Source organism: Corvus cornix, chromosome 2 (genome assembly GCF_000738735.6).
Source record: "Corvus cornix cornix isolate S_Up_H32 chromosome 2, ASM73873v5, whole genome shotgun sequence".
NCBI lineage: Eukaryota > Metazoa > Chordata > Aves > Passeriformes > Corvidae > Corvus > Corvus cornix.
Window position 1 is genome coordinate 39793445 of NC_046333.1, and position 14147 is coordinate 39807591.

Consider the following 14147-nt stretch of genomic DNA (forward strand, 5'->3'; position numbering starts at 1 on the left):
TTGTTGAAAATATTTGAGAACAACTGTGCGTCTGAGATGTCTGCATGGCAGAATTCCTGCATAGAGCAAAGATAAAGTCTGTCAACATCAAATGAGAAGGTACCTTCCTACATAAGCTGGTTCAGAAAGCTCAGTGTAGTCTGGAATCATTCTTGTGCAAGCATTCTTATACAGCTGCTGTGAACACTTTCAGTTGAAGTCAAGGGGAAGTTGGTTTGGTTTGGGTTTTTTTGCTTGGTTTGGCTTGAGGTTTTTTCTGGGGGAGAGTTGTGGAGTTTTTTTAGTTGTTGTTTTGGTTTGGGTTTTTTTGGTCGGTTGGGGGTTTTTTTGAGGCTTTAATGGTTTGGTCCAGCTGGGGCTGTTTAGCTGATAAAAATGTAATATCCTTCCATGTCATAGCAAGTTGATGTTGAAAGGCATTTTGGGAACTGTTAGACTAAATAAAAGATAATCTGAAAGTTTGGGAAGAAATGGAAGATGAAATTGACCTCAGTGTTCAGAAATCAGGGCCATACAAAGAAAAATTCTTTTGTACCCGTTTCAAGATCTCCTTAATGACTATGACTAGAGGAGGAATTGCACAGAGTTATGTAGGTGGGTGTTTTGATATAGCGGTGCAAGACAGAACAAAAGCTATTCCAAGATGTCAGAATAGTACTAACAGGCACAGTTTTCCTCTGAGTATTGTGGTTGTGTGCTTTGTCCTTGAATACTCCCTTTTTGTAGCAGAACATCCATTTACTGATAAAGGAAATCTTCATATTTCTGACATGATACTCCATAAAGATAATTTTTAGGCCTCATCATAGCATCAACTCCAGTTTTGAAAGTTAATTTGAAAGCTTTTACTAAGACAAATCATGGGAAAATTATATAAAAAGAAGGAATAACTGTTTATCTTACTGTGACATTGTATCTATAAATCCTCTCAATCTCCTGAGTTTTCCATGTTTTTGAGGAGTCCTACAGTTCTAGAAATCTGTGCCATGGAAGGAACGGAAAGATTTTAGCTTTTACAGCACTGAATGAAGGCACTGAAGATAAGAAACTTTGGCCCACCTTGCTTGCCCATATTAAAAACATCCTAGTAATTTTAATCTTTATTAACTTGTATGTTATAGCAAGGATTTAAGATTTGGCCGGGAAAATACCTTTCTTCTTTTTTTTTTTTTTTTTTTTTTTTCCCCTCAGAGGCATGAATTTCATCCTTCACTTAACAAATCTGTGCCCGTGTCATAATTTCAGAAAAACCCCACAGTAGTAGGTATATGCTTAACAGTAGCCTTAATAGAGTACTGAAATATTGTCAGGTCAAGTCTAGACATCAGAACAGAGTCTGTCTCATCATCTTAAGGTAATGCTTGGGCAAAGAACTGATAAGCAACAACTGATGAGACAGAAGCTAGGAAATGAGCATACATCTAATACAGAGCCAAGAACAACAGGAGATGGAATACAGGAATTCTGAAAAGGAGATTGGTATGGGCAGAAGGAAGAACCGCCTGTGGGAGATCTGACCAAGAGAAGAGAGAACGGTTTGCAGTAAGGGCAGGTGGTAGACAGGGTAGGCACGTAGAACAGGAGCCAGGTTCAAAAGCTCAGACAAAAGGGGATCCAGGGAGAAATTATTGCAGCCTTTCAATACTTAAAAAGGGTTTATAAGAGAAATTTTTTTACCAGGGCCTGTAGCAACAGCATAAGGGGCAGCAGTTTTAAACTTAAAGCTGTAGATTTAGATTGGACATAAGGAAAAAGTTTTTTGTGGTGACAGTGGTGAGACACTGGAATAGGTTGCCCAGAGAAGTTGTGGACGCCCTATCCCTGGTAGTGTTCAAGGTCAGGTTGGAAGAGGTTTTGAGAACCTGGTCTAATGAAAGTCTTCCCTGCCCATGGCAGGAGCATTGGCCTACGCGATCTTTAAAGGCCTTTTCCAGTCACAACCATTCTATGATTCTAATTTTTGCACAGCAATGATTATGTTATCCATGTAGCATGCTGAATGGAAGTTTGCTGTCAGCCTTTACTCTATGTTTTGTTTTTCCTTAAGTGCACTTGACTTTACAACTTTAATAACAATCTTTCAGCTTAGGAATTTCTATCTACCTTTGTTGAAGTGTGCATGCAAAGCTACAAACTAGTTTTCATATTTTTCCTTTCTTCATTCCTGGTATACTTCGATATTCTTCAGTACTTCAGTAATCAAAATAACACTGCTTCTCGAGGGACCACATAAATAAGAGGAATGTTTGGAAGGTCTTTATTTATCTGAGTTACACAAATTGTATGCAAGTAGTCTGAGAAAATTTCAGAAGAGGTCTTACACTTGGATTGGAGACTGGTAGAGTTTTGAGACAAAACCAAAACAACCTGGTTTACTTTTTCACAGCATTGATTAGGAGAAAGCTTTCATCATATTTTCATAGAATAATTGTAACAATGTATTATATCTTGATTATGAGACATGTTTCACCAATATAAAGCTGACAGATGCTGCTCCATCACTTCCTGTGCTAATTTTCTATGTAGCAGGCTGAAGAGAAATTAGAAAAGGTGAAAGAAGTGCTGCTAAAGACTTGCTTTCAAGTAGTTCTCCATAGTGCTGAAGTCTCTGGACATGTTACATCAGCAGCATAAGTTAAAGCTGTCCCACAAATACATTATGTTGCATTCAGGCTTCATTGATTATCTGTGGGAGACCTTTGCACCATGCTGCTCTAATTCTATTTGTGTGCTGCGCAGACTAGTCCATAAATTTTGAGTCAGAGGATCATTAAACAAACTAATTCCCTGTGTGTAGCATAAATGATAGAATTTCACCCAGAGATTTCTGCATCAAACTGTTGTAAACTATGAACTAAAACCATTTCGTTTGATAGACTTTTGGGGTTCCGTGGCTTCTACATCATGCTCATACATCAGCTTTCTGCTGGTAGCACAAAGATTGATCCCATGCCTGGTGAGTGTGAATAGTGGGAAATTCTTACTTCCAACTACCTACAGATTTTTTTTTTTCCCCCAGGTATCTCTGCTATCTGAAGGGAACAAAGAACTATTCAGTAAAAGAGGAGAATGTGTGATTCTAAACAAAGAGTTTGGAATTGTTCCTAAAGAAGTCAACCTGCCTGTACTTCAGCAGAGGCTGATTACCAAAGGGTCAAGCTTTGTTCATTGAATAGGATCCATATGGAATACCAATGTGGAACTGTTTCGAATACATTTCAGGATGAGACTGTTTAGGTTTGTTTACAGCATAAGCACTTTACAAGAAGCATTGTGAAAGATGCTTCTAGGTCTATACATTAGGAGAAAAGCACAATTCTGAATAGTACATATTTTCTATTTTTAGAAATTTTTTTTAAGCTGTTGCATAGTCAGGTTTTCTGGAACAATAGTTCAGTAGCCTTATTTATATTCATGTATGCCTTCTGTGTAAAGAAAAAGAGCTTTGTAATATGACCAGACAGAAAATATATGTAGATTCACTGTACCAGAATTAGAAACAGATTAAATACCATCAGTATGATTTTAATATTTAGAAGGAATTTCACTTCTTATGTTTGGATAATAGCAAAGTCTAATGCAGTGACATGTTAATAGTCATTATTTGCAACTGGCATAGCTTCTGAAATCATTGTTATTTTAAAACCAGCTGGTTTTACTGCTATTTCTGTCTTCATATTATATGTCTGTAGTCACACATTGTATAGATCTCTGTACATAAAATGTGTCATGTACATTTATATGCATTTTATGTACACATTCATTTTATTCTTTAACAGACTCCAGTAAATTAAATACATTCTTTGCTGCTAATCAAAAGTACTTCAGGACACTTCCAGAATTTCAATATTTATTCACTGTGTTAAACGTAGATAAAAATGTCTCACTCCAATAGCAGAGAAGCTGTGTTTTTCTCTACAGCTTAGTAAGGAATTCTTACTAAGTGCAAAGGCTTTTCTCTACAGTTGCTACTGTGGCAATCATAACTGTTGCAAATAACCAGGATGCACTTGGTGATTATCTCTGCTGAAAATTATTAGCTTTGTAGTCATCACACGATTACTTGTAGGTAATTTGATACAGGTATATGTTGTATACATTTTTCTTCATTTTTTCCCCCCAGTGGTTAATTTGTAGCTTTAAAGAGCTAATTGGCATTCATTTCACAACAATTTAGGTGTATATTACCTTTGTGACTTCAATGTCCCGAACTGTGAAGCAGTGAAGAAGGGCCCAGTGGACAATGCAAAAAAAAAAACAGTAATAATAAAATCGATCCTCTTTTCACATACATGTTATGTTGAAAGTCATCAGGTGCTGCCTTTGCATCGATACAATGGTGCAATATTGACAGCAAATGTCTGCTAAGGGTCAAGGCGTATCATAGCTAAGGTATCACCAGCAGGTAGCTACAGTGTGCTGTGGTAACCTCTTAACCCCCTGATTCTGGGATGCCGTGTTCCCCCTGTTCCCTGCCCTACCCCGGCCGCTCCCTCCTTTTCTCCCTCTTGGCTCCTGTACCCCAGCCCTGCCCAGGGACCACCCTTGAGACCCTGATGAAACCACCCTGCACCCAGAGCCCGGGGTCTCTCTCTCTGCCTCCGAGGGCGCCAGGACAAGGTGTGAATAAAGCCATCTTACCACCCTCATGAGAGACCCTTCTCTACCTCCTGTACCCTTCAATGGACTCCGGGCTGTGACTGATCGCATGGCCCTGGGAAACCCCCGCTGAGCTCTCCGGGAGCAGCAGCCTGCTAGGCAGAGCCCAGCGGTTACAGCAGTGTGCACCATGAATCACCACAGATGATGCATTTCCTGCAATGGTGCCACTAAAAATCAGTTTCCATTCTACTTCAGAGTGTTAGTTTTTCTTTGATAGAATGAAGAAAGGGAATGCAGTATGGTTAAATCCGATGGATTATAAAGTAAAGCCACACTGTATATGACTGGCAGTGGAACCGATTACACGGACATTTTATCCAAAACTCTTCATTTAAATTCAACCTTGATGTGTTCTACTCAAATTGCATAAGAATTCTAATAATAATTTTTCCACTGAAATAGCATATAACCAATCGACACTTAAAGTAACCTATTCTAATATAATTGTTTTAGAAATTTCTTATAGTTCTAAACTGTCAGTGTGCACTGAATGCCTTAGAAATACTTTTGACTTCATTTCAAGTGTGTTTTGAAATATCATTGTTTATATTTTGTCTGGATTTGTATGGTGCTAATTCATAATTTATGGCACTTTTTTGTTGAGAAATGGAGTATAATTAATTATTCTTATTGTGTTTTTTTAAAATGTATTTTTAGTGCTTTTAACTTTGAAGCAAATTCTCGGCTTGTTTCTGTGACTGTGAGAAGTGACATACTAGGTAGTAGCCAGCAGAGGGTCAGACTTCTCTCCAGTAACTCCAAGACAAGCAGTGGTTTGGCAGCATGTGCAACCACCAAGGCTTTGATTTGAAGCAGGAAATCAGTGGTCTTTTCTGTTTCTTTCTCAGTGTTCAATAGGATTTTTTCTTCCTTCCTGGCTGCAACAGAACGGACATGCTGACTGTTGTTGGAAAGAGCTGATGCATTTTGCATGTAGGGCAAGCAGTGGCTACAGAAGATCCATTATCTAAGCTGTTGAATAGTTTATGGCATAAGTACATAGATGCTCTCCACTGAGACCAGCTTCCATTGTGTTTCCCATTGTATGAAAAGTAACAAGAGCCAGTTCTGACATGAATGATTCCTGTATGGCTAAATTCTGTATAAACAACAGGGGTAAAACCTATTTAGGGAAACACAGAAACCAAAATTAAGTTGTTCAATATCATTCAGCAAATCATCAGCAAAGTTGAGAGTGGAACTGACATCTCCTGGGTTACAGTCCAGTTCATAACTGGTATCCTTCAAGGTGCGTAGCTCTTTTTTTCTCATATGTTTGTCATCTTTAATGTAACCTGTGCAAAAATCAGAGAAACAGTCATAGCTGTCCTTACTATTTAGCTAATTGAAAAGGTCCTTCAAAGTGTGGTATTAACCATGTTGAAACACTGTACTGAACTACAGCTAACTTTTGGTTATTTGTGAGTTAATCTGAACTGGGAGTTATGCAAGCCTTTCTTTCAGTTTGCTTGGCTGCAGTGGAGTACCTGACGTTATGTAGCATTCTGCCTTCTAGTCTTTATGCACTTACTTTCTACAGTCATCTGATTACAAGTACTTTTTCAGGAGAATGTACTGTGTATGTATTCTGTAGCCTGATTTATATATGTTGTGCTCTGTCTGAATCATTTCCCAGTCTCCTTTCATATCCCTGAATAATCAGATGTTGACATAGGACCAAATCATTAGTTTTATTCCATAAGGGAATTCCTGTTTACAGGCACAGAATAATGTGTTTTAAGACTGTTTCTTACAGTCATTGTAACTTTTTGGGATTAGTGCCTGGTTATTGGTATTTCTTGTCAAGAAATTTGACTAGTTATGGAACTTTTGGAATTATGTTAATTCAAGAAGAAAGACCAACAAATGTCCACACTGTAAACAGGAAACCTTCTAGCAGTGACTTCCGCAAACTGAATAATAGACACAATTTTAGCATGTATGAATTCTGCCCTACTTTTGGGAAGAACTGGCAATTCTGAATGACTGCATTTCAGGAGATGTGAAAAGAGGAAGCCACTTGAGAATATTTGGGTTTGACTGTATGAATTCACCATGCACTTGAATTAAAAAGTTCTCAGCTGAAGGTTTCATCATTCAATTTGTCTAGACAGATAACAGCAATTGGAAGCAAAGGTCTTCTAATTAATTTTTTTTTGTGACTTGAAAGAAACTAAATTATATGAATACTCTGTGTTCAACTGTTCTCAACAGGAGACAGGGAGAATTGTAATGAGAAAACTAGTAATTTTAAACTATTCGACTTTTGAGTCCTCAAATATCCTACCAAATGAAAAACTTATTTCTATGAAAGTTTTCTGTTCATAATTGAACCCATTGTCCACTGCTGTATTTTGTCATATGTTTCTAATTTCCACGAGTCAGGACATGTTCCCCGACTTAAACTGTTATGGGATTTACTCAGTTTTGCTCCATATTTAGGCTTGCTGTAGCTCCATTACTGTCTTTTGTCTGCCTCCATCTCTATTGGTGCAATGTAAGCAAATACAGATAGTTTTTAGTTGAAAGTTTGCCTTAGAAATGGAATCTGTAGTCAGTTACAGTCTGAATCTTTACAGACAATGAAGACATGCACATTTTTTGTATCTATATCTATGTGTATATATAAGTAATATATATACATGATTTTTTAAAGTTAGTATAGTTGAAAACTTAGCAGTCTAATTCAAGAATCATTATTAGTCTAGATCTCTTGCAGGAAAAAGAATAATAATGCAGTTAATTTTCTTTACAAACACTTTTTAGCTTCTCCCCGTTTGGGGCAGTTATGCTAACCCTTCCACTGCTCCTTAGTGTCTTAAGATCAGTGGTTTGGTTCTGGTGGGGTTGTCAACTGTTGTAGTCCTGTGCTAGGAAGAATAGGATGTTCATGTTGATGGCTCCATCTTCTTGGTCTATGATCCACCATTCGAGATCATTTTTCTACATTTGCTAACACACTTTTACTCCTTTGCCTTTTGTTTTTTGGTTTGCAGCTCCACGAGACATCTGGATTTATGGTATGTATGGTGCATTTTGCATGTACTGGATACTGTTTCTTTGTTCTCTTAGATACCTTTAACCCCAGTTTTGTCCAGGTCTGCATTTTGTTGCTGATCATGGCTGAGTTGTTTATATTTACTAGTGCCGAGTCTGTGCCTCATCTCTTACCATCCCATAGCTGAATTCCTCTATACCACATCCTGTGTTTTAAGGAACAGATCTCTTAAGGCCCCTGCTGTCAAACCAGGCCGGTATCTCTTCATACTACATCCTTATGTTAGTCTTGTAAGTATCTCCTTATACATTGAGTAACCACTTTTTACAGCTATCTGCGTAAAACCATTCTTATTCAAAGATAAATCAAAGTAAAAAAAAAAATTAGAGGTATTGAACTAGTCAGTTGGAGGAATCACAAACACAACTGTTCCAATTGAAACAAAGATATATTCAGAAAAAGCACACCTGACAAGCCTCAGGACTTGTAAAGCCTTGTGAATTCAGCACAGTTTATGGCCTAATGGTGGTAGTGGTACTGCTGTATTGCAGAGCTGTAAGATTGAAGCTTCCAAAACTTTTAAAAATGCACTGGCTCTTGTTCTTGTACCCTGTGTACTGCTCTTAATGCCCTCAAAAGGTACAAGTCTTTAACACCATGGCAATATTTCTATGTGTCAGAAAAGAAGGAAGATCTTGTTGCTGAAGTATGGTGTCTGTGGTATGTTGTGTGATCAGCAGTACTTGTTTAAAGAGGTCTAATGTTTCCAAGCTTGCCAAAATGGTGAATTGCTGTTGCCGAGTGTGTGACCATGTGGCTGAACAAGTGGTCAGATAGCTGTCCTTCAGAGCAGCAAGCAGTGCCGCAGCAGGATAAAAAGGAACAGGTGAAAACAGGAGATGGACCACATAAGAGAGAAAATTACTCTCTTTGCCAAAGACGTGGTCTGAATACAGAGGACTCACTGCCTCTGCATCTGATGCAGCCTACGCTGCAGTGCTGATGGATGAGAAGAGACCACTGACTTTGTTAACTGAGCAGAACATGCTCTGTGGTGTTCCAGCAGTCTGTGGGCATCTTGGATCCTTGATAGCAGGGCTCCACAAGGAACAGTTTGGTTATTACTGATAATTATACTGATAATAGCTGCTGAAAAGATCATGACTATGAGGATACACTATTGGAGAGTGGGATGTCAGACAATTTGCTCCCTGAGCTTGCTTGTGGTTTTCTTATCTTTTCTACCAGGTCCTCAGGCAGTAAAGGGATGGAGTTGTTCCACAGAGTACCTTCCTGGGCGTAATATGTATAGATTCTACAAATACATGCATAAAAGAAGTGAAATAGTAAATAGAACCATTGAAACAATGTTTATTGACATAATTTAGGAAGGTTTTAAAATTTTGTTTTAATTAGCAGTATCTGGAATCGAAGTTTTGCATTCCTTTGGCTTGATAATGACAATTAATTCTTTACCTTTTCTTAGGCAGGTCATGATACAATGGTATTATACAAGATGATTTATGTTAGCAGAACATGTCAGCTTGATGTAGTGGGTCTGACACTGTGGCCCACAGCCAATGACACAGCATGTGCCTGAAGGGTTACATATCTACTATCAGTTGTGTTCCTTTGTAATCCGGTTGCAGCCAATGAAAATAGACTGTGGACAGCAATGTGCCAAGCAGAAGCAGGACTGACCAATGTTTCACCTGTTGGCAGTGTTGGTATGAATGGTCCTCTTCTGAAGACCTGTAGGAGCCAGCAGGAGCTGGCCCAGAGGCTTTTGTAAAACTCAATGCAATCTCTTAGTCCTAAATTATCTTGTGCTGAATGGATCATTTCTGCAATTAGGTTTATATTGCAGAGAGTAGGCATTAAATAAATGGGTGAGGTGTAGCACTCTGTAACTGCAGACAGCTATTTTTAAAGATGTCTTCAGTGAGCTCTAAATTAAGGTTGACCTATTCGTCATCTTCATTTCTTTGAGACAGACATTTACCATGCTCCTTTACATACAGTTTGAATACCCTCTCTGAATAAGGAAGCCTGGCAGTCCATTGGAGCTTTGCCTTGAGTGACCTGCCCACTGACTTTCAGAAAGATTAAATGATGATACAATATAGTGATTTTTTAATTGAAAAATAATTATAGAATGGATGGAAATAGATGTTCCTGACATGAAGGAGTAATGGACAAGGAAAAATGTCATGTTCCAGTTAATCAACAGTGAACTAACTTCTCATAGTCCTGTTCTAAGTAAGAAGTCACTGCTGCAAGAGAGGCTGGGTGGAAATCAGTGGCACAAACCATTTTTTCACCACTAGAAAAGTCACTTTGTGTTCAGATTTCACTAGGTGAAACTGAGTGTACTTGACAGAGCAGAAGTTTGGGATAACTACTGAAAAGGTTCAGTAAACTCAAAACACAACAATAGTAATTGAGCACTGTTCTGCTGAAATCACTATACATTGTGGAGTATTTGAATATCTGATCAGGCTACTTCTCTACAATTTCATTTGTTGAGACGTGTAACTGCCCATACGCACAAAATAGGTATTATAAGCATTTCTAAGAATGAGTTGCCTCCCTCATGCATTTTCTGAATCACGTGGCCTTTGCATTGGTGCATATAGCACTGAGGTCACACAGAGAAGATCAAGGTATATTGCTATAGAACCTGGGGATCAGCAAATTCCTACAAGGGAGGAACTCTTGCAGCTTTTTCTTACCAATGTAACTTAGAAAACCAGATAATGTGGTTGGAATATAGAGCTAGAACAGCAAAAAAACCAGCATACTGATACTATCCTGGTGAGTACTCAGGCAGCTTTGTTGAAGCTGCCACTATAGAAGCATTTTGGAAGCTGACTGTGCCCTAATGCAGGATGCCTGGAAAGTATGTATAGGTTCTAACCAAATTAAGTTTTCTTAGAATTAGTAGCAGGAAAAAGATAATCTCCACATAACCAAAGCTATGCGCAGCTTGTCAATTTTTAACCTTTTTATCACCTTCTGTTTCAATTGCTTCATGTATTCCTGCTTGTTTTTGTCAGCCTATGAAGATAGTATACGTCTATGTAGGGGAGAGATTAATTTCCTCAGGCTATTTTCAAGATTTGTTATTTGATTTTGTGTATTCCGCTGTAGCGGCACTGTTCTTTTGTATACCTCAGAAAGATCTAGAAGATATTCTTAGTTCTTCAGCCAAGCATGCTTGGCAACAAGCTTCATCTTTTTGTTTAAAAATGAAGAGGGTTACCCATCTTTTTTGAAGTGCGATTGTTACCCCTCTCTGGTCTCATTTCTATTTATCAAGACTGCACATTGCAAATGTTCACTGTTTACTCTTTCAAAGAGACAAGCTGAATGCACTGCATTCAAATAAACTTTAAAAAATATTGAAGGGTATCCTAAAACATGTTTCAACATAATCTGTAAAAGAAAGCCCAGGGAATTTTGTACTGAATTTCTGTAATCATCACTGCAGCAGATACTGCTGTTTTTTTCCTAAAGCAAATTCTATCTATCTTCTTCACTAAAATGTGTTAAGTGCTTGACAGTAATTATTCTATGTTTGCTTCATTAGCAAGTTAAATATTAAGGCTTAAATACCCTTAATGGTAGGGACTGACGTCCTGTAGCTTTGGCTCATTTGTATGTTTTTAAAAACCCTTCAGATTTGTTGGTGTTTCAACACTAGTATTTCATATCTAAGGAGTTTTTGTTCCATTTTTTTCCATTCAGTTTTAGAGGGAGGTGAAGGTTATTACTGTGTGTCACTTGGGACAAAGTAAACGGAGGAGGAGGAAAGAATTGTAGTAAATGTTTTGAAATTTCATTATTACATTGGAGAGTTTTGTTTAGATGAGTTAAGGCAGCTGTATTTTTGTAATGTATCAGAGGATTTACTAGTAATTTGCATTTCTGTACAGCTTTCAATTTAAGGGTCTGAAGTGCTTTACGGACATCGATTAACTGAATCTCTTAGCACCCAAACTAGGTAAAGATTAAGATCCTCGTCTTACAGATGCAAAAGCTGTACAGAGGTAGAGGAGCTAGCAATAGCTTTACCCATAAAGCAGAACTCTGGTGGAAGGTTTTGTTGAGTGAAACAGCACCTGTTAGGGATGAGAACAGCAAGTTCTTGAGAATTGTTGTAGACCTATTTCACTTTGAGCTGTAAGATCAAAGTTTCTTGAAATTTTTACTTGCAGTTTAGCAATTACATCCTTTCTTCTCTCAAAAAGAAGTTTTTACATCTTCTCGCTATCTTACACTGAAGTATATTCTTACAATTACTCACTTGTTTGAAAAAAGAAGCTTATCTATGTGTTCCTGAAGAGATCAAATCCCATTTCCATGAGCTTGGCTCACTTTCTGGTCCTGCTACTTACACCCAGGTTGATAATTTATTTAAAAAATAAAATCTGGAAGCAGAAATGTAGTGATATAAAGCTGCCTTCTGACCTCATTCCTAGCTGCTTTTGATGCAGCTGATTGCATGGATGTCCTAGTACTGCCACTAGGAAACTTAAGAAGGAAACCACCAAAAGGGCGGAAACTGGAGTGGTGAATGAGGATGTGCAGATTCATTTTTGCAGAAAAGGTCTCAAGCTGAACATGAGCCAGCAGTGTGCCCTTGTGGCATAGAAGGTGCATGGGATCCTGGGCTGCATTATGAGGAGTTTTGACAGCAGGTCAAGGAAGGTGATCCTTCCCCTCTGCTCAGCACTACTGAGGTCATACCTGGAATGCTGTGTCCAGTGCTGGGCTCCCAGTAACAGAGAGACATGGACGTTCTGGAGAGAGCCCAACAAAGAGAGTCAGACAAAGGGCCCCAAAGATGATGAAAGGACAGGAACATCTCACATGGGACAAAAGGCTGAGGGAGCTGGGGCTGTCGACATGTGGAAGAGGAGGCTGAGGAGGATCTTATCAAAGTATATAAATATCTGAAGGGAAGGTGCAAAGAGGACAAAACCAGGCTCTTTTCAGTGGTGCCCAGTGTCAGGACCAATGGCAGTGGGCACAAATATGAAAACCGGGAGTCTGACTGAACACATTTTCACTGTGCGGGTGACTGAACACTGACACAGGTTTTCCAGGGAGGTTGTGGATTCTCCATTCTTGGAGCTATTCAAAAAGCCTCTGGATGTGGTCCAGGGTACTGAGCTCTAGGTGGCCCTGCTTGAGCAAGGTGCTCGGGCCAGATGACCTGCAGACATCCCTTCCACCCTCAGCCATTCTGTAGTTCTGTGAATTTCCATTACGAGCTTAAAGCTGATCTGCAAAACCCAGAAGTTTAGAACTGGGCTGCAAAAGTCAGTTTCTAATCACTGCTGTGGATGTCAGAATTTCCAGTTATAATCACAGATTTTTCTAAACATGATAGTCATGAAGGAGTATGAGAAAACTACAGGCTGGCATTGGGACAGTTTTTTGAATGTGAAAACTCTAACTGTTCCTGTGTGATAGTCTTTCTTGATGGTACTGAACGCATGTGGAATGACTTCCTTTTTGAATTTTTCAGTGGTAAAAGGGAAACAGCACAATACACTATTGAAAAAAAATAGATAAAATATATATAGATAATGAAATGCGCTGTTTAAAGAGGACTGTCTAACAACAGTCATTAAATCAGTCTTTTTTTCCTTAGCTTGTTAGAGTCTAAAAAATCTTCTGTAAAGAGTATTAGGATTGTGGAAAAAAAATCTACAAAATGTAAAATCAAGAATTATGGTAAAATTTGGTCATATATTGCTGATAATGTATTTTATGAAACTGAAAATAATTGACAAATAAAGGAGCATGGAATTGGTAACATTTCAGAGGGCTGAGAGACAATGATTGCTTATAACCTGCTAAAGCAATGACCACAAAATCAACTCTTTTCTCATATGTCATTTTGTTTATTAGATAAGGAAATTTAATTGTTTTCATTAGGTGGGGGGAAATGGTAAAGTCAGCCATATCTCTGTATCAAGGATTTTCAATGTATTAGTCACGTCTTTTGTATTAATACTGCTTCCTTTTGTATTGCTTTCATGACTTGTTTTTCTTTGTGTGTGTGTGTGTATTTCTCAGAATCCCAGAGATGGCATTAGGGCCACTTGGAAACATTCAGCTCTAGTGATCCTGTAGAGATGTGGTCTCTGCAGGGAGTGTTGGATTGTACGTAAGAGTATAGACTTCCTGTCTTCCAGCTGAGCTTCTTGGAAAGTGTCATCCACTGCTACACAGTACTACCTAGCTTTTTTTAATTGATGAATTTTATGTTATTTGATCAGTTTCTCTGTATCCTTGGGATTAGGAAATTCATGTGAGAATTCTTTTTTTCTCATTTAATGGTAAAACCATGTATTTTACATGATGCATGGAACAGCCAAGTAAAATCTGATCTCTGTGTAGTTTCAGTCTCTTATCTTGGAAATTCCCAACTACTGGAGTATAGTGCCTTCCTTCACATACACCTTTCCTTCCTTAT

The 14147-nt window shown here is 38.3% G+C and overlaps 1 protein-coding gene across 1 annotated transcript in view; it reads left to right on the plus strand.

Moving 5' to 3' along the window:
- Window positions 1-9452, plus strand: part of NEK10 (NIMA related kinase 10) — a 100672-nt gene extending 91220 nt beyond the window's left edge. The window contains 1 exon segment of the mRNA XM_039569296.1: window positions 9310-9452. Within this exon segment, the coding sequence (XP_039425230.1) occupies window positions 9310-9452 (143 nt within the window).
- The last annotated feature ends 4695 nt before the right edge of the window (window positions 9453-14147 follow it).